Source organism: Gadus chalcogrammus, chromosome 5, assembly GCF_026213295.1.
Source record: "Gadus chalcogrammus isolate NIFS_2021 chromosome 5, NIFS_Gcha_1.0, whole genome shotgun sequence".
NCBI lineage: Eukaryota > Metazoa > Chordata > Actinopteri > Gadiformes > Gadidae > Gadus > Gadus chalcogrammus.
In genome coordinates, this window is record NC_079416.1 from 19656440 (window position 1) to 19678764 (window position 22325).

The 22325-nt window shown below is 45.4% G+C and overlaps 3 protein-coding genes across 3 annotated transcripts; 2 read left to right on the top strand and 1 right to left on the bottom strand.

Moving 5' to 3' along the window:
* Nucleotides 1-75: 75 nt before the first annotated feature.
* On the top strand, nt 76-9352 carry adgrf3a (adhesion G protein-coupled receptor F3a). The gene is made up of 15 exons (XM_056590799.1): nt 76-298; nt 470-947; nt 1065-1217; nt 1398-1504; nt 1666-1724; nt 2044-2165; nt 4024-4236; nt 4442-4696; nt 4814-4957; nt 5331-5518; nt 5621-5797; nt 6195-7559; nt 8317-8358; nt 8755-8790; nt 8880-9352. Exons 2-15 carry the CDS (start codon nt 782-784, stop codon nt 8937-8939), a joined length of 3087 nt encoding a protein of 1028 aa, XP_056446774.1. The 5' UTR covers nt 76-298; nt 470-781; the 3' UTR covers nt 8940-9352.
* On the bottom strand, nt 8645-10380 carry LOC130382933 (ankyrin repeat domain-containing protein 66). The gene is made up of 3 exons (XM_056590920.1): nt 10242-10380; nt 9883-10111; nt 8645-9474 (listed from the first exon to the last, which is right to left on the bottom strand). Exons 1-3 carry the CDS (start codon nt 10378-10380, stop codon nt 9360-9362), a joined length of 483 nt encoding a protein of 160 aa, XP_056446895.1. The 3' UTR covers nt 8645-9359.
* Nucleotides 10381-12742: 2362 nt separating this feature from the next.
* LOC130382165 (sodium-dependent multivitamin transporter-like) lies at nt 12743-21615 on the top strand. The gene is made up of 5 exons (XM_056589773.1): nt 12743-12816; nt 13874-13986; nt 19718-19804; nt 20874-20986; nt 21514-21615. The coding sequence occupies exons 1-5, from the start codon at nt 12743-12745 to the stop codon at nt 21613-21615; spliced, it is 489 nt and encodes a 162-aa protein (XP_056445748.1).
* The last annotated feature ends 710 nt before the right edge of the window (nt 21616-22325 follow it).

Below are 22325 nucleotides of genomic sequence, written 5' to 3' on the forward strand. Positions count from 1 at the left end.
TCTAACGACATTTGTTTTATGTTATTTATGTTAAGTATTGAAATATTTGCAACCTTGCTGACTAAACAACTATAGTAATAATAGGCCTATTGCGAATGAGTAACCAAAAAAAGGAAGTAAAATTACACTAACACCACCAGGTAAACAGCTAGCTGCTATTTAGATAGTCAAATGCAAATGCAGGCGAATAGTAAGATAAAGACCCTGCAGTTCCTTCAGTGGGTTGCGAGGAAATGATCCCTTAACAGATGTTGTTTCTGCGGCGCCAATACAACACGCAGCTGAGCAAGAAGGAGAGGTAGGCTACTCTTTAAATAGATTGAAATATTTTCCAAATTGTATTTTCAAGTGTTTATTCAATTTAATGAATCTATAACATAACGGTATTTTTTAATTGGGACTATAGTCTGAACTCTTGATTTATGACATGTTTATTTCTTATGTCATGTATTTTGTTTTTGTATTATAGGCTATTTGATTAGGCCTACAATCTCAAATAACCGCCTGTAGTTCCTGCTCGTAAGGGAGTGCAATGAGAGTCTGTATAATATACCTGACTCTTTTTATTCTGGGACTGAGCTGTTTTCAGGTGAGTCAGACGTTTTAACGTAGATTCAAATCTTAAATCATGTTTAACAATCAAATGGAAAAGTATATTTATTTAATTTCCCTTCTTACTTGAATCCCTTTTCTAGGCATATGGAGGAGGTAAACTGATTTGTGTTATCACATAGGCACACGTAATGAACTTTCAACTATAATACATACATTCATAAACCCGATGAGTCCTAATCTGGGTCCTGTTCCAGATAATTCCACGCTAGTGTATTACGCGGTGCTCACCATCGAGCCGAGCGCCCTCCCCAACATCACGGAACAGCTCAGCTCTATCGTGCTGGACGGACCGCCACATAACGTGATAGTCAGAGACTTAGCGGTCACTACAAGTTGAGTGACCTCTTTTTTTGTAGCATCACCAGTAAAGCCTTTTCATGTGTTTTTCTGTGGGTTTTTATTAATCAAAGCTGACAAATGAATAAAACTTTTGTTTAAATATTTTTAAGAATGTGACGCGGCGGCTGTGTGCTCCTGTCAGGCCGGGCACGTATGGAGCAATGAGGTTTGTGAGAAGAAGAGCGAATGTTGTAATCCCACCAATCCCACCAAGTGTAGCCCTCCGAAAGATGTCGACCCAATTTGCCATCCAACGACCAGAGGTAGGCTAATGAATATAACGGAGTAAAGAATTTGGGTAAATTCCCGTGGCTTTTCTTCTCCAAATGAGGTTGGCCTACATAATTGTGCCTCATATCGCGAGTCTTCTCCGAGAGGAGCGCGCAGCATTCACTGTTGTTTGAACCATGGATAACATAAATAAACTATTTTTATCTTTACAGTCACAATTTATGGGTCGATTTTTCTGAACGATGTGATATATTACCACTCCATGGCCGACCCGAATACTCCGAAGTTCAAAGAACTTGCTAAAAATCTGATAGATAAGGTAGGTTTTTGACGGATGCGAAGTAGGATTTAGTTGACTGGGTTTAATCGCACGGTTTAATTGATTCGGTCTTGATCTTTTGGCAACACGTAGCCTAGTCTATAACATATGTGTGTAGTGACTAGCTCCCTGTCGTCTGAAATCTGTTTTTTCCCCATCAGATGAAACCTGTTTACAACACCCTGCTGCGATTCGATGGCATACAGGTCACCGGGTTCAGGTAAACTACCCCGTTTATTAGACCTTATGGCGTTATCAGACGCCATACCAAAAACACTGACTTTCAATACATTCTAGTAGTCTGACTTCACTTTTCCCTAGCTGTGATATGGGCTATTAATTGTAGGCTACTGTTTCAATGCCCACTACAGTGACTGAGTGAGTGAGTGGTAGTAAGTAAGTGAGTGAGTGATTGGGGGATTGAGAGAGAGTGAGTGATTCGGGGATTGAGAGAGAGTGAGAGTGAGAGAGAGAGAGAGAGACAGATTTATATCATGTAAAGCACTTACATAAATAACATTTATTATCATTTATTAAAGGCTAGGTGTGTATTCATCCTTTGAGGTATATGTCAACACCCGAATGAATACAACGACCTTGGGGCAGAAAACCGCGGCAGCAGCGAAAGCATTGAAATACACCATCGAAGTGGAAACTGAAGGTAAACAACCGTAGGACGAACAACCCAATACCTATCTTATAAATACAGTCTAATACATTAAATAAGTATTAAGTATTAAGGGGCCTAAGGGGCTCCAAATGGTTCTAGGGGGTGATTTACATGCAACACAAGCTGTGGATAATTTGTCGCACAATAAAGATTCCCTCCCATTATTCAAACGTTAACTAGTGAACTACCTTTCAAAAGCAGAGCAGTTGCAAGCTTTCAATGTTTATTAGAATCGAAGCTAAGCTAGGTAAGCTGTGCTCCGCAACTAAAAGGTTGCGTACCAAGCCCTGCTCGTCAAGCTTTTCCTCCCCCTCAAGGTTTTCATCATGTGGATGTCGAGCTGTAAGTTTACAATTGTATTAGTTGGTGCTATCGGGGCAATGGCATCAACTGGCTGGGTGCCTCAGTCATTTGCCTTTTTCGACTAATGGGACCACTGCCCCTGGGCATGCTAATTCTCAATATCAGTGGCAAAAGACCAGAATATTATTTAATTCGCCCCAAATCTTATTTTTTTGTAAAAAAACAAATAACTCATAATCTACTTTCCGACGGTCCATGAATGCCCCTCGTTTACTGCACGTCAACAGAGCCACAGGTGAGTCAGTACACTTCAGCAGTAGGTCTCAGTGTTTACTACAGGTTAGTTGAAAGCACAAGCTCTAGATTTCACTATGTCTTTACTATATGTCAGTAATTCTTAGATCATGGTGATGTCATTGACCGGTTTGCCCAAGTCAGACGAAGGAGGTACCCACTTATGCTCAAAGGACAAAAGCCCAAAGAATGGAGCAAGAAACAGTCAGATAGCAACAGGGAATGTAGAAAGGCAATTGCAGAGAAAGAAAGTAAAGAGTTAAGTACAAACAAGAAATGAACAAAGAAAGACAATGCATTTAGAGTATCAGTTGCTAAGAAATGGGATGAAGAAAAACATGTAAATAAGTCATACATGACTGTGTGACTCTAAAATCTCAATGTTTACTTTTGCTGAATGTTTACTGTTGGTTTGTCTGTGAATGAGGCACTTTTGTGTTTGGGCAAAGGGAAGTTTGTGAAAATTGGTTTTCCTTTTTTACCATTGTTATCGATTGATATTTACTGGTAACCATGGAATGCATTAATTCAATTCACTCTAGAAGTGATGAAATTATTCTCGTCACTAATGGTAGTCAGCTTTTAGTTGGATGTCCTGTGTGCTTTACATTAGAAACAAACATGGGGATTCAAGGGGCATCTCAAAATAAAGTAGCCTAGTCCTTCTAGATAGTCCTTTTGGCAAGATAATAAACGGTTTAAAAACATAACCAGACTGTTTACCACCTCAAGTGAATTAACCTATCCAGTACCCCAGTCATATATATATATATATATATATAATATCTGCTTCCCGGAAAATAGTGTTATCTTGTTTATCTTTGGAGTGTTCATGTGTAATATATACTAAAACAATTATTCACCTCTTTGGCAAATAATTGTTAAATATATGTATAGGTAAGATCTGTCTCACTAGCATTCATTTTACTCTAACTTGAATGGAGCTTTAGATGTCTGGGGAAAAGCAGCACAGCAGTCAGGTAGCTATTTAAAGCTGTAATAAACTGCGTATTTTTTTTTTAGGTAAAGCATTTTGAAAAAATGTGCATGTGCAATAAAGCGTACAAAATTTGCCGGGCTAAGTCCCGGATGCTTCAGATAACTAGAAACGCCCCTGCTCAATATAATTTTAATGTAATTTACTTGTCCGGTGTTTTAGCCTTTTCATCAAAGACAGTCAAATTCAATTCTTCAGAAATGACCTCATGTACATACTAACTTAGAAAAGATAATATCCACTGATTCTCCACAGGCCTTGTGGACATAAGCGCCCCCGAGCAGCCGGTGAAGCTGAACAGCAGGATCGACATCGTCTGCAATTCGTCCCAAAGCAATATGGCGGAGTGGAAACAGGCCACACACAAAGAGGTCTCTCAGATCACCAACGGAACGGAGTCCATTGTGACATCACAAGGACACGGGACCACCAAACTCACACTCGAACAAACATCTGGAATTTGGGCAGGTGTGTGTGTAATTTTTTTCCCGTTTCATCCAAATGACCAAATAAAAAAAGGATGAACCTGAAACTCGCCATCAAAAGTGAAATGTGCAAAGAATTGATATCGTCATGTCTAGCCAAATCGAGATCCATTCAGATACGTGGAGCAGATGTCTTTGTACTGCAGTGTACTGACAATGAAGCTGTTCCCTTGTTCCATTTTTCCCAGGCCTGATCACTTGTACCTTCGGGCCAAAATTCGTTACCGGTGTGAAGATACTTCACAGAGCCAGTTTCAAACTGGATGTCGCACTTCTGCCTCAAATCGACATCTTCAGCGACCCCCAGTTCCCCGAATGTGAAAAAGGCTCCACAGTGGTTTCTGTAAGAGTGAAATGTCAGATAAAGAACAGCACCGAACAGTACGCCGTACATTGGATCGTGAAGGGGAATTATTCACAATTGGCGACAGGAGCAGACGTCGGTGAGCAAGGTTTCATGGTCTTTTAGCCACGATTGTTTAGTCTGCTTTCCCTGTTGTCTCGTGTGATACTCATTGGATCAACAATCTTCACTCACTTGATGTTTTGATGATCATTAGGGCAAGATCCCAGGTCTTACGACGCCCAAATGGCCTTGTCGTGTTTGCCACAGCATGACGACCAACCGGCAGACGTGACATGTGTGTTCAGCAATAGGATGAACCAAACACAAAAGGCCTCGATTGAAATCCACATCATAAACGGTACGGCTCAGGTGTAACACCAAGTACATTTGTGTGGTAAACCTTTACAATTAGGGTACATTAATTAACCGTTAATTAACATTAGTTAATGTGGTAATAAGCATTGCCTAAAATTTACTCGCTGTTAATTAATAGTTAACTAATGGTCGAATAATAATGGATTAATGGTGTTCATGTTTAATAATGTTGTTCATGCTAACTAAGTTAACGATGTTCATGGTAACAAATGTATTGATTTAACCATAAACTGGAATATTGTTGCAATATTGATTTGGAAAATGCAGGCATGTATTGTGCCAGTTAGGCAAGGATTTATCATAGCATTATAGGGTTGCGGTTGAGGTTTTTTCCCCCGCAAATTGTTTTCCGATAGAAAATGATCCGCGTTGTCAGGCGGGCGAGGATTGGCCAGTCACAAAGGCCGGCTTCACTGCCAAGCTGCGTTGTGAGGGAGCTAGAGAGGGGTTTAGATCACGGGAATGTGACAACAACGGAATTTGGGGGAAGGAGGAGTCAGAGTGCGTAAACCGCGACCTCTTCAGCATTTCAGAACGCACTCAAGTAAGTGGCAGACATTTTGTTTCATCACATAATAATTAGACAAAGCATTTGCAGAACAATGTGTGTCATTGCTTACCGATAATTGCCCAAAATGCCTCCCAGGTGATTGACAAAGGTCTCGGATCCGTCTTCCTGAACGCCGCAAAGCTGTTTTCTCGCCTTACTACTGCTACTAACAACACAAAGAGCATCAACAGTGTTTCTAATCTAAATGCGTCCGTCAACATCCTCAACAACATGCAAAACTTAAACACCTGGTTCAATGAACTCACATTAGAGGTAAGTCCCAACTCGCATTGTTGACCCCGTTATGTTTGAATTTAAGGTGACATATTATACCAACAGTTGTGAGTGTGATTAGCTGTGACAAACCGTTTTGAAAATCTGCCTCTTCTGACATCACAAGTCGGCGTGTCCACTTAGATGTAGGCTGGATACATCAGTCTACCAGCCTACCCAGTGGACTGAGGCAAACGTTCTCTATCCGTCATACATCTTGGTTGACACACCCACTTGTGATGTCAGAAGAGGCAGATTGCTTGTAACGGCTTGTAATCTCACTCACGACTGGTGGAATAATATGTCGCCTTTAAGTTCCCACAACCGTCAATAGTGTTCAACACATTATATTGCTCGGTTGTGCCGCCTTTTCTAAAATTGAAATCTGTCTTACCAGGAAATCGTGAAGTCGTCCAGCAACATCCTGGACATTCCTTCGCCGGAAGTTTGGAGGCCAGAACAACCTATCGATGCGCAGAACAACCTGTCGATGGCTGAACTGTACTTGGCGTCTGTTGAGCAGTTGATAAGGCAGACCTCCATACCAAAGAAACATACCAGTGAGGCGTCAAATGTACAGATAAAGACTTGCGAGTTCCCGGGCTGTAGGGACAATGTCTTCGGCGTCAACTTTTCCATCGACGGGCAACAAGGCGTTGTGAAAATGGCGGGTTTTAAAAATCTTGTCAACTTCTTGCCACCCATACAGCCCGACGCCGACCCCAACAGCATCGTGGTGATGATGAGTTTTGACGGCAAGAAAGAGCAAGCGTTCAATCACGACCTCGGCAGTGAAGAAGTCTTGATCCAGTTCAAGCTAACCAACCCGCGACCACGCAACCGTGAAATGAAGTGCGTCGCCATGGACGTAAAAGGGAAGTGGTCGCTTGACCCGTGCGTCTGGGCCGGTCCGAGAAACGAAGGCAGCTGTAAATGCAAATTCTCTTCTGCGTTTGCCATCCTCCTGTCAAGAAACGCTGTCAATCTGCCGGCGCTGCGCGAGATCACCTTCGTGGGTCTAGCCATTTCCATCGCCTCTCTGGTCTCGTTCCTGATGATCGAGTGCCTGGTCTGGAAGGCCGTGACGATGTCTGTCGGCTTGTACTTGCGCCACATCATTCTATTGAACATCTCCGTGTCCCTCCTGATCGGAAACTGCAGTCTCTTTGCATCCGCATTCCCGGGGGTCGTTTCCGACCTCTGGTGTCAGATCTGCGTGGTCCTGGAGCATTTCTTCTTCCTTGCGCAGTTCTGCTGGATGTTCTGCCTCAGCAGCCTTCTGCTCTACCAAACCTTGTTTGTGTGGTCGGATCTGAGCAAAGGTTGGTACCAGGGCATTTGCTACTCAGTGGGCTACGGCGCCCCGTTTCTCATCGTGACCATCACGTTTGTGTCCCATGATGGCGGGGCAGAGGGGGAGTACTACGACGCCCATAGCTGTTGGCTGACACACCACGGCATGCTCAAGGGCTCCTTCTATTCCTTCATCATACCGGTGGGCATCATCGTCTTCATCAACCTTTTCAGCATGGCCTTGGTGATCGTCAAGCTGTTGAACCCCATTAAGGGATTAGGACCAGGAGGACGTGAAAGCCGCAGTGGTGGCCACGCCGCCATACGCGTTCTCAGGTCCATCATCATCCTGACCCCTGTCTTCGGAGTGACCTGGATCTTCGGTTTTGCTAGTGTAGCCCTTGACCTGGCGGAAGGCCTGGCAGCGTCCGCTGCCTACTACATCTTCAGCATCTGTAACTCTTTCCAGGTGGGAGCCCTCAGATTTACATTTTACATTGAGGGCATTTAGCAGACACTTTTATCCAATGCGACTCACAATAAGGTCATTTGCCAGAAGAAAGAGAAACAACAATATATCGGTCGGTACAGTAAGGATGTTCATAGAAACTAGACACTAAAACTTGTTAGGTTAAACTATTCCCTGTATACAACAAAGCTAGCTAGGATAAGATCTATTTAGATAAGAGTACTATTTTTAAGTGCAAGGACGAACAACATATAATCAGTGCGTACATGAAGTGCTCAGATCCTGGTGAAACTTCGCTATATACTCCTGTTCCTGTATGTCATGGTCCGTCCCTGGTTTTCCCATTCACCTGCCTGCCACCCTGATCTCTCCTAATTAACCCAACCATCTTTACCTGTGCTCCCCCTATATCAGTCCTCTCCTTCCAATAATTCCCTGCCAGATTTTCTCAGAGCTTTCCCGCGACTTGATTCCTCATACTTCTCCGATCCTGCCAGTTGCCGATTCCTGCCTGCCTGACTACCTTGCCTGCCGCCCAGCCCCTGTCGGTCTGTCTGGTCTTCTGTCCCCGGCTCCTGATCCACCAGCCTGCCCTCCCGTTGCCGACCTCTGCCTGCCGACTACCCTCTTCCTGTCGATCCGGTCCCTAAATAAAGCCTTGTACCTATCCTCCGCTAGTCGTCTGTCCGTGCACTTGGGTTCTGCTAAACGCCCCCGTTACACCTTTATAAAGGCTCCGTCTCCAATGTCTCCCCAGGGACTCTTCATCCTGCTGACCGCCAGTGTCGGAGAGAAAATGGTATTTATTTCTTACAACTTTATATTGACCTGCAAATACTGCGATCACTAAAATGAGTCACCAGGGGTGGGTTAATGAGGCGATCTGAAAGAGTTCACAGCTTGGTTGCCTCTTTAAATACAACACAATCACAGTAGTATATTAAGAGGTACAATGTGCGAGATCTTCAATTTCAAGCTAGCAAAAATCTACCCCTCCAACTCCGCCCGTCTTTGATAAGCGCAATTACTTTTTGAGTTTGAACAGGAGATTTCTCTACCATGAAACACAGATCCCCGTAGCCCTATCTAGCCCATCTACACGACAGAATGTGTTTTTGAGAAAACAAAAAGCTGTTCCACAATGTACACAAATTAAATGTTCAATGGACCCCGTTTTCCTTTTTATTTGACCCAGGTTCGAGACGCACTGAGGAAACGTTTTTCCGCAACTGTGAGTTCAACACGGATCACTAACCGCACTTGTTTCATTAGCAGATGTGTTTTTGCAGTCGTGTTGACACGTTGTCTCTGATCCCCTAGCGACGGCCATCGTCCACTAAGGAGACCTCCATGACCATGCCGTCTTCGATGGAAGACTGACTCCTGAGACACCAGCCTGTCCCGTTTAGTGGAGGGAAACGCATTTCATCTTCAGCGGGGAAATGTAATTATTTTTGGCATAATCTTGTAGGCTACTACTTTAGAGCATGGGATGTCCAACAAGCTTATTGTGGATGTGTGATGTCAAGGGCTTTTATTATTTATTTTCGTTGCTTTTATTAGTAATGGTAGTCAAAGAAGACATTTGAATGCATTAACTTGTTGCCTCACGACAACCAAAACAGATTTTTTCTTTTTTCTGTGTGTAAATTTAGATATTTTTTATATGATTGAGACCTTTTGATCTTTCTATATGGAGCCCATTGTGTTATTAACCTTCCAGATCATAGACAAACATCATCCAAATAAAAAAGTTGTTTCCGAACAAATCTCTGTTTTATTTCATCCTTTAATCCCTGGTTACTTTTCCATTCCGTTCTCTTTTTGCCGATCTTCCCACTCTTCGTCCGTCTCGTCCAAAAAGAGGCCTTTCTGAACCGCCGACTGGCGGTAGGCTTCGGACTCCACCTCTGCACTGCAACACACACAGACCGCATTTCTCATTCATTTCTCAAGACTGTGGAGTAATTCATTATGTTCAAGTAATAACTACCCTATCCAACGGACGTCAGATTACGTTTTTCGAACTGTGGCTTGATATTTGAATCCATCCAAAACCAAAGCAAACATTCATCACCTTGTTATGAGTGACAGTTGACTGTAAATTAATAGATTGATCAATGGGCACTAATATATAAAAAATATCTACACATATTTTAAAAATAAAAATGGGTCTTTAGTTTTATTGAAGCAGGCATAAATAATTAACCATGTGGGTAATCAAATTAGGAGGAGAGCACATTTTCATTGTGTGGGTGGGCCCTTTATGTGTATAGGCCTATCCTACTTAGGAGAAAAAAGTATCAATTACTCAAAGGCCTACATTTGGAGGAAGCGAACACAGTCCTCGTGTCCATACATTTCTGCCAGCCTAATGGGTCGGTCGCCGGAGATGTCCTGCTTGTCTACGGGGGCATGGAGCGCGTGGAGCAGACGCAGCACACCCAGGCGTCCCGCCTCGGCGGCGAAGTGCGCGGCGGTCCAGCCGTTATCCGTCCTTAGACACGGCCGTCCGCCGCTCTCCACTAGAAGCCTGACTATTTCCGTCTGTCCTGAATGCGGATGGGATTTCAACTAACGTGAAACACAGTCGGCATAGTATTGGCCAACTGTGTGCAACGTAAGACTTTAAGAGCGAACGCAGGGAAATTAATTGTTGGCTCTGGCTCTCCGTATGCATACCTTTAGCCGCAGCCCAGTGGAGCGGTGTCTTGTGGTTCCAGTCGAGGTCTCTCTGGTTAGGATCGCATTGGTTGTTTTTCAGTAATTCCTCGACCAGATCACAGTCCCCAGCCGCTGCGGCCTGGTGCAACTCTGTCATGGCTCAAGGTGAGCGTCGCCGGGCAACGCTCAACAAACCAACGACCCAGGAAATCAGTACATAGGATTGGTTCTGCTGTCATCTGGTGGTTGAATACCTTAATTTATTTTCAGTGTCTCAGAGACCTGATAGTTGCCTATTCTATATAAAGTAACATAATATTTAGATATGGATACCTAGATAGATCTACATCTATATTTTTTGCATGTTTTCTTTTACTTATCTATTATTTTATTGTATGAAAATGTTTATGTGAAGCACTTTGAGTCTGCCTTGTGTACACTGTAAGAAATACTTGGTTCTATTTAAAATCATAAGTTTCCCAGCTACCTTCAAATTTCAAGTAAAAAACACTCATTATTTTAAGGCTAGTTAAGCTTTGATTTGCCTTCTGTGAGTCAACAAGACGGTTGAAATAATATTTATTGTTGTTTCAACCTTGCTTTGCAAGTTCAAAATAAAGTGGACTAATTTACGTGGACCTTTGGCACAATATTGACCGAGTTATCAGAACGGCAGCTATACTTGCCTCCAAAGCTTCGCTTTAGTTGCTGTCCTGATAACTCTGTCAATATGGTGCCAAATGTTCACGTTATTTTTTTTATTTTAGCAATTAAGTATTCACACACATACACGCACGTTCATACAAGCAAGCAAGCACATTGAAGCAAGCGTACCCATTGCAAGTGTACCCATATACACATGTACACAAACGCGTATATCTGTAGAAACATCAACTGATCAGCAGATAATGAACCAGGCCTACAATACCTTGAGGGGTTTGAGGGCGTTTCCTAACCTAACCTTTCCCTGCATCACCAGACGTTTCAACAAATGTTTTTGTTTCGTTCTTCAGGTGATCTACATGGGGGTCTGTATATATACGCCAGCGTTTGCATTCAATAAAGGTAGGAGATCTCAATATTTGGAATAGTCTTTACTTTTCTAAAGAAGGATGTTTTCAGTATTTACTCTCTCTCGCTGTCTCTTTCTATACACCTGTCTGTGTGTCTGTCTCTCACTCGTGATCTCTGTCCGTCTGTCTGTCTGTCTGTCTGTCTGTCTGTCTGTCTGTCTGTCTGTCTGTCTGTCTGTCTGTCTGTCTGTCTTCTCTCACTCTTGGTTGGTCTGTCTCTCACTCTTGATCTCTGTCTGTCTGTCTTCTCTCACTCTTGGTTGGTGTGTCTCTCACGCTTGATCTCTGTCTGTCTGTCTGTCTGTCTGTCTGTCTGTCTGTCTGTCTGTCTGTCTGTCTGTCTGTCTGTCTGTCTGTCTGTCTGTCTTTACTTCCACTGTGGGGATCGGTGTTGGCTACTGGACTCGTTTGCACGGCCTACACAACAAGCCAACGTAAACCACTTGGGGGGGAGTGACTCGCTATAGTTCATTAGAGAGTGTAGAGATGTTCCAATAATTTTTCTTCCTTTCTGATACCGCGTTTCCCATTTCGACTTTCCACCTCTGACCGTTAACAAACGCAGCATAACATTGACTTGTTTGTGATTATCTCTGCATGCGTAGCAAATGAGCTCGGCATGTGATGGTATGGATCAGCGCATAGAACTGGGTACTCGCCGATAACCGATACTTAATTTTATGCTATATCGAAGGAGTTTCCGATACTGGAATCGGTATCGGAACAAATTCATTAAAGAGCAGGAAGACTCTCATCACTTTACCATCCTCACCCAGCCCGTGTTTCTCCCGAGGCCCTGTCCACACGGAGCCGAAACGGGCAAAAACAATCCGGTCTCGTTTTATGCGGTTCAGGAATGTCTCCGTAAAGACGCGTTCATTGCGAAACCGCATCGAGCTGTAGAAACGCTGTAGTAAATATTCAAGGCGCTGGTTCTCCACAGAAGAAAGTGGAGCGCATCAAGCCTGCGCGCATACAGCCTGCGCGCTGTATGCAAACATTCAGTCACGAAATTTAACCTTTAAATTGAGCAGAAATACTTTTTAATGTACAGTTAGTAATTACTTTTATCAAGGGGCTGTATTTAAAGCTACAAAAAGAATACAAATCAAATGATAAATAAAAAATTCTACGCAACTCTGACGTTGCCCAGCTGGTAGTGGGCTATTGACGTCATCGTTTGCGTTTTAAGCGTCCACACGAATCCTAACACGAAACCGCATAGGTCCGGATAGATTTGAAACCATCCTGGGACATGGTTTCAGAAATGTGCGGTTTTGGGCACCGAATTCACCGTCTCCGTCTGGACTGTCAGCCGAAACGCACAAGACTTATGTGGTTTCACCAAATAAAATCGGCTCTGTGTGGTAGGAGGCGGTCAGGTACCTCTCTCTGACCCACTCATACCCAGAACCTCCACCCTAGGGGTCGGTCTGTCTGGATCCTATGATTCCGGGCTCCCTGTCCGGGGACGCTGTGAGTGGGTTCCCTCACCACCTCCCCTGGCCCGCCCTGGAAACGTACACGTTAACATTTACATCCAGGGCGTTTGGCCCAATCCACGTAGGATCACTGGAACATTGATTTGCAGGGCAGGGGATCATGGGGTTTAAACAATTGTGTGGGGAAGCCGAAGAAAGGGCGGCATGTGGCTTGAATATGCTCGGGTGCTATGCTGCTAATATATTTGAACTGTAGTGTGCTATGTTGCTAATAGACTTCAATATGCTAGCGTGCTGTGTTACTAATAGACGTGACTATGCTAGCGTGCTATGTTGCTAATAGAATTCACTACGCTAGAATGCTATGTTGCTTCTAGACTTGAATATGCTAGCTTGCTATGTTGCTAATAGACGTGACTATGCTAGCTACTATATATATATATATAGTAGCTAGCATAGTCTAGGGTGACCAGACGTCCTCTTTTTCCCGGACATGTCCTCTTTTCGAGACCTAAAAAATGCGTCCGGCAGGGATTCCAAAAACGTCCGGTTTTTTGCCTCGTCGCATATTTGTGTTTCTGGGTCTTTCACATAACCTACTAGTTATTACCATTGTATATGTCTATGGTTATTACGGCCTTCCAAGTTCTGGAAATGGTATCTCCCTTACGTTCCACCTTCTTGCGCGAGCTGACTGTAGAGAGAGTCTGTCATTGGGCGACCGATCTCATGTGCTCGTTGAGAAGGTGCCGTGTATAGACGGAATGAAACCCCCACTGAAGTACGTAGGCTCACGATACAAACCCCCCCCCCCCCCCCCCCCCCCCCCCCCCCCCCCCGCGACAAAGTGTCCTCTTTTTCACAAACTCAAATCTGGTCACCCTAGCATAGTCACGTCTATATATATATATATATATATATATATATATATATATATATATATATATATATACACATGTGTGTGTGTGTGCGTGTTCATGTGTGTGTGCGTGTTCATGTGTGTCTATGTTGCCATATTATGATGAAGTGAGGCTCAGTTATATAGTCACCGAGGTGTGCGACGGATTCTGCTGGTGTCCATGACAACGGCATCGTTCCACTTGTTTCACCATGTGTCTCTCTCCCTCGCCTGCAGCTCCATCTCCTCCGCCTTCAACTCCCTGGCAACGGTTACATTGGAAGACCTCATCAGACCACCCTACCCAGCGATGACGGAAGCCAGAGTGACGCTCCTGTCTAAAGGCCTCGGTTGGTTACGGGCAAGCCCTCCTGAATTAATTCTAATAACAGACTTGGAGAACCAGAAATACTTAAATACTTAAAGAGTATTTCCATGCTGTTATTTCTACTGAAATAAGAGTATGACAATGCGAATCCCAGGGATATATTTGGATGCCAGGTACATCGTGAAACATTAGAGAAGACACCATCGAGGCTGGAAGTAAGCTAGGCTAAACGTGTGCGTTAACATGGGGTTCCTAAGTATGGGGTTGTGTTTGGTCAGAGTGTGTCGAGGATGGCCTGTGGTTTTATAGAAGCACCTCTACTGCATTGAATGTCTTGGATTCACCCGTCCGCACGCTTCCATGGCAACGATGCCAAGCAGAGTCGGGAGCAGTTCAACTAGTGCAGTAGCGTGGCAGCCGGTGCTAAATGAACTTCAAAACGAGAGCGTTGAGAATCAACGATCGAAGGCGCTTTTGACGAGTTTCAACCGGTCGTCGCTGTCTGTCCTTCTTTACCAACAGCTTCAAGTAAGTTCTGCGGACCCCGGTTGGAACCAGATGATGATGATGATGTTGGTGGTGATGACATTTACATTCAGGGCATTTAGCAGACGCTTTTATCCAAAGCGACTTACAATAAGTACATCTGTCAATTCAATTTCAATTCAATTATATTTGTATAGCCCTTAATCACCATTACAGTCTCAAAGGGCTTAACAGGCCAAATATTTGTGACACCCCCCCTTTACCCATGCCCCCACACGGGCAAGAAAAAACTCCCTTGAAATCAGCAAGGAAGAAACCTTGAGAAGAAACGTGTTGTAGGGGATCCCTTCTTCCAGGGATGGTCAGGAGTGCAATGGGTGCCACAAATTGACCTACAGGTAAATACATGCACATCATATTAAAATGGTGATGGGGTTCTGGCCGGTTATCCATGAGGAGAGTCCAGGCATCCAGTCCAGTACCCGCAACACGCTAGAACAGACAGAATAGTACATAGTGGGAATGTATAATGTAATAAGAAAAGCACAAGCAAACAGAGTGGTCTTCACTTCGCATCTGTCGTTTTTACACTCCAAATGCAAGATTGCAGAGGTGCGTTTTGAGCTTTCCTTTGAATAGCTCCACAGAGTCAGCTTCCCTGATCGCTGATGGCAGCCTATTCCATAGGAAGGGGGCTCGATAGGCAAACGCTCTCTGTCCAGCCAAATTCTTTTTAACCTTCGGCAATGAAAGAAGGCCGGCTCCCGAAGACCGGAGGGACCGAGAAGGACTATAGGGAATGATCAGGACCTTCAGGTAGGATGGAGATAATCCATGCAAGGCTTTATAGGTTAGCAATAGCACCTTAAAGTCTGATCTGAAAGTTATTGGTAGCCATTGCAGAGAGGCGAGAATAGGTGTGATATGATCAAACTTTCTCGGCAACTGAATCAATGGCAACAGACAAGGCAATGTTGAGGTCATCAGTTAGGCACTCCACAGAACCACTATAGTTACAAAGAGGTGCAAATGAACCAGATAACTTATCTGCCATAGCTGTAATGGTTGCAGGTGTGATGCGGCGACAGCTGAAAGTAGCTTGCTGATCGTTGCAGGGGCAGGATACCACCACCTGGAAAGTGAGCAAAAAGTGGTCTGATAAAGCTGAGGTGTAGGAAGAGACCACTAGCTGTGAAATGTCTACACCGCGGGTCAGAACGAGATCCAGCGTGTTTCCACCGATGTGGGTTGGGTGCTGGACGAGCTGTTTGAAGCTAAGTGTATCTGTAATGGACAGAAAAGCCCTTGCGAGGGCATCAGATGGGTTATTCACATGAATGTTGAAATCCCCAATAAGCAAAATATTGTTGTATGTAGCCAGATCAGCTGCAAAGTCAGAAAACTCATCAACAAAAACTGAATACGGTCCTGGGGGACGGTATACTACAGCTAAAACGAAAGAGTCTGGAACTCGTTTCGTGGTGCAGAGCGCTAGCACCTCAAAGGATCTGAAAATATATCTATTCTTTGGCTTTAAATTAAGCTTAGAATTAGATATCAGGGCTACTCCACCAGGGTCCTGTGCACGGCAGCCTCGGGTCAGCCTGTAGAGAGAGAGCACAGGTTACGGGCAAGTCATAAGAAGTGCATCAATATATCGCTGTCGGTACAGAAAGGATGTTCATAGAACCAAGTGCAAGTACAACAATTGCTAGGCTAACCAATTCCCTGTGTTACAGCCATGATAGCAGCTACTGAAGTTGCTACACTGTTAAGTACTATAAATCAGTACAATACAATACCACACGGTGTACAATGGTGGCCAGAAGGGGGAGGGTGGCTATGCAGTGTCGAGGTGGACTCTGAACAGGTGAGTCTTGAGTCTTTTCGGAAGATGGTGAGCGACTCTGCGGTCCTGAAAGCGGCAGGGAGCTCGTTCCACCACTGAGGTCCCAAAACTGAGAAAAGTTGTGACTTTGCTGAACGGCCTTTGCTAGCCCTTAGCGATGCCGGTACCAGACGTCCAGCTGAGGTAGTTGAGCGGAGGGATCGAGCTGGGGTGTGTGGCTTTAGCAATGCTTGGAGGTAGGCAGGGGCAGTTCCATCGACTGCCTTGTATGCCAGTACCATCGTCTTAAATTTGATGCAAGCTACTACAGGGAGCCAGTGGAGGTCCTGGAAGAGGGGGGTCACATGGGAGAACTTCGGTAGGTTGAACACGAGGCGCGCTGCCGCATTCTGGATGCGCTGCAAAGGTTTAATCGCAGAGGCAGGAAGTCCAGCCAGGATTGAGTTGCAGTAGTTGAGGCGGGAGATGACCAGTGATTTGACTAGAAGCTGAGCTGCTTCCCTTGTGAGGAAGGGCCGGATTCTGCGGATGTTGTAAAGTGCAAATATGCAGGATCGGGCCACCGCAGTGATGTTTGCGGTGCAGGATAACTGATTGTCCAATACCACACCGAGGTTTCTGGCAGTTGGAGAGGGAGATACAGTGATGTTCTCGAGGGTGACCAGTAAGTCCATGTGTGGGCAATCTTTCCCTGGGATTAGGAGGAGCTCGGTTTTGTTGAGGTTAAGCCTCAGGTGATGGGCAGTTGTCCAGGTGCTGACGTCCGCCAGACATTCCGATATGCGTGTTGCAATCAGGGCTTTATCAGATGAGGGGAAAGAGAGAATAGCTGAGTGTCGTCAGCATAGCAGTGATAGGAAAAGCTGTGTGATGCAATTACTGAGCCCGGAGATCTGGTAGAGGGAGAACAGAAGAGGCCCCAGTACAGAGCCTTGAGGGACACCAGTTTCAAGCGTGCAAGGTTTGGACAACAAGCCATTCCATGTCACTTGATAGGTGCGGTTCGTCAGGTAGGATATGAACCAGGAAAGAGCAGATTCAGCGATGCCAAGTTCGGCAAGAGGGATCTGGTGGTTCACCGTGTCAAATGCTGCGGACAAGTCGAGGAGAATGAAAACCGATGAGAGGGACGAGGCTCTGGCAGCATGGAGGGACTCAGTCACAGTGAGGAGAGCCGTCTCGGTGGAGTGTGCCTTCTTGAAACCTGACTGGTGAGGGTCAAGGAGGTTGTTAGATGAGAGATAGGACAGTTGGTTAGCAACGGCACGTTCCAGTGTTTTAGACAGGAATGAAAGAAGAGATACCGGTCTGTAGTTCTGGATGTCGGTGGTTTTAAGAGTTGTTTTTTTGAGGAGAGGCTTTATTCTGGCAGTCTTGAAAGACGCTGGAACAATGCCTGAAGTGAGGGAGGAGTTGATAATTGAGGTGAGAAATGGCAGGATCTCGCTTGAGACATCCTGGAGGAGCGAGGAGGGGGTAGCGTCAAGGGGGCAGGTGGTGGCATGGTTAGATGTTATTATTCTGTTGACCTCGTCAGAGGTGAGAGGGCTTAATTGGGTAAAGACAGCGGTGGGGATGGGAGGAGGGAGAATCGAGGCAGGGATAAAAGAGGAGCTAATGTCCTTCGCTTTCTGGGTAAAGTAGGTAACAAAGCAATCAGCAGTGAGGCAGGAAGGAGGAGGGGGTGAGGGAGGGTTGAGGAGGGACGAGGAGGGACGAGAACAGGGAAAACAGTTTCCTGGGGTTTGAGGCAGAGGAGTTGATTTTGTTCCGGTAGAAGGCAGATTTGGTTGTTGACACACAAGAGGGGAAATCTGGAAGAAAGAAAAGATAGTGAGATAGATCATTAGGACAGTCTGATCTCTTCCATTTCCTCTCAGCTGCTCTCAACTTTGTTCTACAAGTCCGCAGAGGATGGGACAGCCAGGGCGGGGGGGGTGAGGATCGCGCTGGTCTGGAGTCGAAGGGACAGAGGGAATCCAAGGAGGAGGAGAGGGAGGATAGCAGAGTGTCTGAAGATTCATCTGTAGATAGTTGAGAGAATCGTTCGATAGAAGGTAGTGAAGACAGAACAGTAGAGGCAAACGTAGAGGGAGAGAGGGATTTGAGGTTACGGCGAGTGGTGACAATGTTGGAACTAGAGAGGAGGGGGGGAGAGGATTTCAAAGGGAGAGAAAAATCCACAAAGTGATGGTCGGACAAAGGGAGCGGGGTAACGGAGAGAGCAGAGGTGCCGCAGGACCTGGTGAATATTAGGTCAAGCTGGTTCCCGGCCCTGTGTGTGGGAGGAGAAGTGGTTAATGTTAAGTCAAAGGTGGCGAAAAAGTTGGTTAGTTCAGGTGAGTGCAACTTCTCTGGCAGGATGTTGAAGTCGCCGAGGATAACGAGTGGGGTGCCATCCTCAGGAAAGCAGCTGAGGATGGCCTCCATCTCATCGTAGAAGTAATGGAGGGGACCTGGAGGACGGTAGATCACCACAATGGAGAGCTTGATAGGAATGGTGACCGTGACAGCATGGAGTTCAAACGCAGATCTGGCCAAGTGTTCTAGTGGAAGGACCTGGTAGGACCACATGGGCGAGATGAGGAGTCCGGTACCCCCTCCTCGCCCGGATGGTCTAGGGGTGTGCGAGAATGAGTAGACGGTGGAGAGGGCAGCAGGAGTAGCAGAGTTCTCTGGAGTGATCCAGGTCTCTGTCAGGGCCAGGAAGTGAAGGGTCATGAGGGACACGTAGGCTGAAATCGAGTCCGCCTTCTTGACCGCTGATTGGCAGTTCCAGAGTCCTCCCATGACCTCAAGGTCAGTGTGAAGCACGGGTAGGTGGATGGCAAAGATTAGACGGGTTACTGCGCCGAGCAGAGGAGCCATGGTAACGCCGTCTATGGGTAGAAATCCTGACAATGATTGAAGTACGAAACGTAACTACAATAGGGCATGTGGCCTCCCCGGGCTTCCTCAAGGGACTCCCGCAGAGACTCCCTTAGTCTTTGTTTCCCGGGTCTTGACTCCCGCAGAGAGACTCCCTTAGTCTTTGTTTCCTGGGTCTCGACTCCCGAAGAGAGACTCCCTTAGTCTTTGTTTCCCGGGTCTTCGTTTGCTGGGTCCTGACGCTACAGCTGACTCTAACAATAACTAGCCCTGGTAGCTGAGGCAGACTTAGCTCCGCCCAGCTATCAAGCCTTGTTTTTCCCCTTAAGTGACAGAAACTAGACAGAGTTGCCCCTTAACCGATTACTCTTCTAAATAGGCCTAAATCACACAGAAGTAACATATGGAAGGTTAAAACAAACAATCGTAGTTCTAAACACTATGGAATCTTAGTTTACCAAACTCACCTACAGCCAGATATGACGCAACCTACTTGTAAGTCAAAAATGTATATTATGATGATGAAGATCTAACTGTTTCTGTTCCGTAGGTAGCGTTGAAGATCTTCGGCATGGTGGGCGGGCCGTTGCTGGGCGTGTTCTCCCTGGGGATGTTCTTCCCCCGGGCCAACTCCACAGTGAGTGACCTCGACTCACTGTGTCTCTTTGATTGGCGGGTCTGGAATGGGGCGTATTTCTAATGATTTAAGGAGGCAGCGTTCCATTTAATTGAGAACTACATCGCAGGGAAGCTTTGGAGATTTGATTTGCATGATTGATCAGCAAAGCTTTCTATATAGGAGTAAATAACATCAGTTCAGATATTCAAGCAAAGCTTTCGGTTGAGAAAAGTGGTCTCAAACATTAAATTATTTTGGCTTCATCGTTCGGCTCAGACTCTATTTAGACACAGTTCAAACCTGTTCAGACATTCAGTTCAAACCTTTTGAGACTCTCAGTTCAATCCTCAGACATTTATCCTCCATTCCTGGCTGCTCCTCAGCAGCAGTTTTCTGTTCCTGAACACAACCGTGACTCCCCAACCCTAATGTTAAAATGTCAGGCAAAGGAGTTTACATTTTATTTTTGTTGACGGCCTGTGACCAGGGGAGAGAAAGCTTCCTCTTCCTGCTTCATATGCCGTGTTTCCACTGCAGGTTGCGGAACGGATCGGTTCGCAAAGGTGCGGTAGGGAGGGGGCGGTATAGCCCAGCTCAGTTCCGAGGTCGCGTTTCCACCGCCGACAGTACCCTTTAAGGTAGGCCGGATGTCGATCGCCGCGGCAGTTGCGTAAACATCGTAAACAACGTCTTCCTCCGCAAGAATGCAGACGAACGTCTCCACCTCCTTGTTAGCCCAAGCAAGCGTTTTACGCGACATGTTAATTGTAAAGAATAATACCTCGAGGCTACTGTTTGTTTGTTTTTATCCCCACGTCGCCCGGAAGTGATGATTCTGTCGACCAATCAACGGAGGGGGTGTGTAGCTAGAATTTCCCGGGACCCTTTCAGGCGTCTCGTCTCGTTTTCAGTACCCCAACGGAGGAGTCCTGAAAATGAGGCCAAAACGGGTACGGCTAAGTCTGGGTCACACCCACTTTTGGCGGTGGAAACGCAACCCGTACCGCACCTTTGCGAACCGATCCGTTCCGTACCCTGCAGTGGAAACGCGCCATTACTGCCCATGTTTCCTATCGGTTCATCCAAGGTCCAATGAAAGAGGAGGACGTGTTCCCGGGCACTGTGTACCCCCTGCTGGGGAATCTGTTGTTCTTCTTGCCTGATCGCTACAAGAAGAAGCTGTGTTGTACGGGACAGAGCGTGAGTACCAACACACCAAATGAACCCCGTCCCTTTAAACCGACCGGTGACGACCGGTTACGGCTCACAGCCGCCAAGCGACACTGTCAACCTCCGCCTCGACAGAGGATAACACGCATTACATTAACGTTTACATTTAGGGCTTTATTTTATCCAAAGCGGCTTACAATAAGTACATTTGTCAGAAGAAAGAGAAACAATATATCGCTGTCGGTACAGTAAGGATGTTCATAGAACCTAGTGCAAAGCGCTAACAATCGCTAGGTTAACCCATTCCCCGTAAACAACAAAGATCGCTGGGACAAGATGCTACACAATGCTAAGTACTATTTTTAAGTGCAAGGACGTATAACCTACGATGTGTGTGTGTGTGTGTGTGTGTGTGTGTGGGGGGGGGGGTTAAGGGGGGAGGCTATGCAGAGTCTAGGTGAACTCTGAACAAGTGATTCTTGGTAGTACTCTCATAAAGAACACGGGCCCCAAACCATACAGTTAACGGAACACACCTCTTGTCATTCCCGGACAAGACGCACGCGGAGGACAGGAACGGAAACACCTTCTCGTCGGACAAAGGAGCCACGGAGGCAGAGACCAAGGTGCTGCTCCACACCTCGACCCCCCTTCTTTAATCAAAAATAAGTAAAATATGTCTAGGCCTAATATCCTTTTTCCCTCCTCTATTGACTTTTGTATGCGTTTTGTACATGCTACCGCAAGACCGAAGGTTAACTGGATGCGAGACGACACAGAATGTTGTGTTTTAGATTTCAATCCATGTGCCAATATGCAAATCGAGAGTCAACACAGTGGGGGGCTGAATGATGTTTTACATGTTAGGCATTTCCTTATTCAACAACATCTTCTCAGCTGTACACAAGGTGCTATTCATGTTGTGGCAGTGGATGTATGGAATAACCGTTAATCTATTCAAGCTCTACAACATGTTAAACACGCAGTGTTGTTTTGTTATCAACCTTTTCTTGTTATCAACCTCACACATTACCAGAGGGGTATATTAGTGGGGGTGATAAATGTTTACAACAAGCCTGGTTAACCGGTTATGGTAAGGGTTTTACAAGAGAAAGTCATCAGAATCTGCTGTTGGGTCCAAACAATTCGATTTAAAAATAGGATTATCTAACAACATTTGTTTTATGTTATTTAGTAGAAAAACGAAGTGGCTGTGAAATGGTAGCCTATTTATTCACGTTTTTTTTTATTTGCAACCAAACTCCTATTGCTGGCTAAACAACTAGGCCTATAGTAATATTAAGTCCTATTGCGAATGAGTTTCCAAAAAAAGGGAAGTCACATTACACTGACACCCCCAGATAAACAG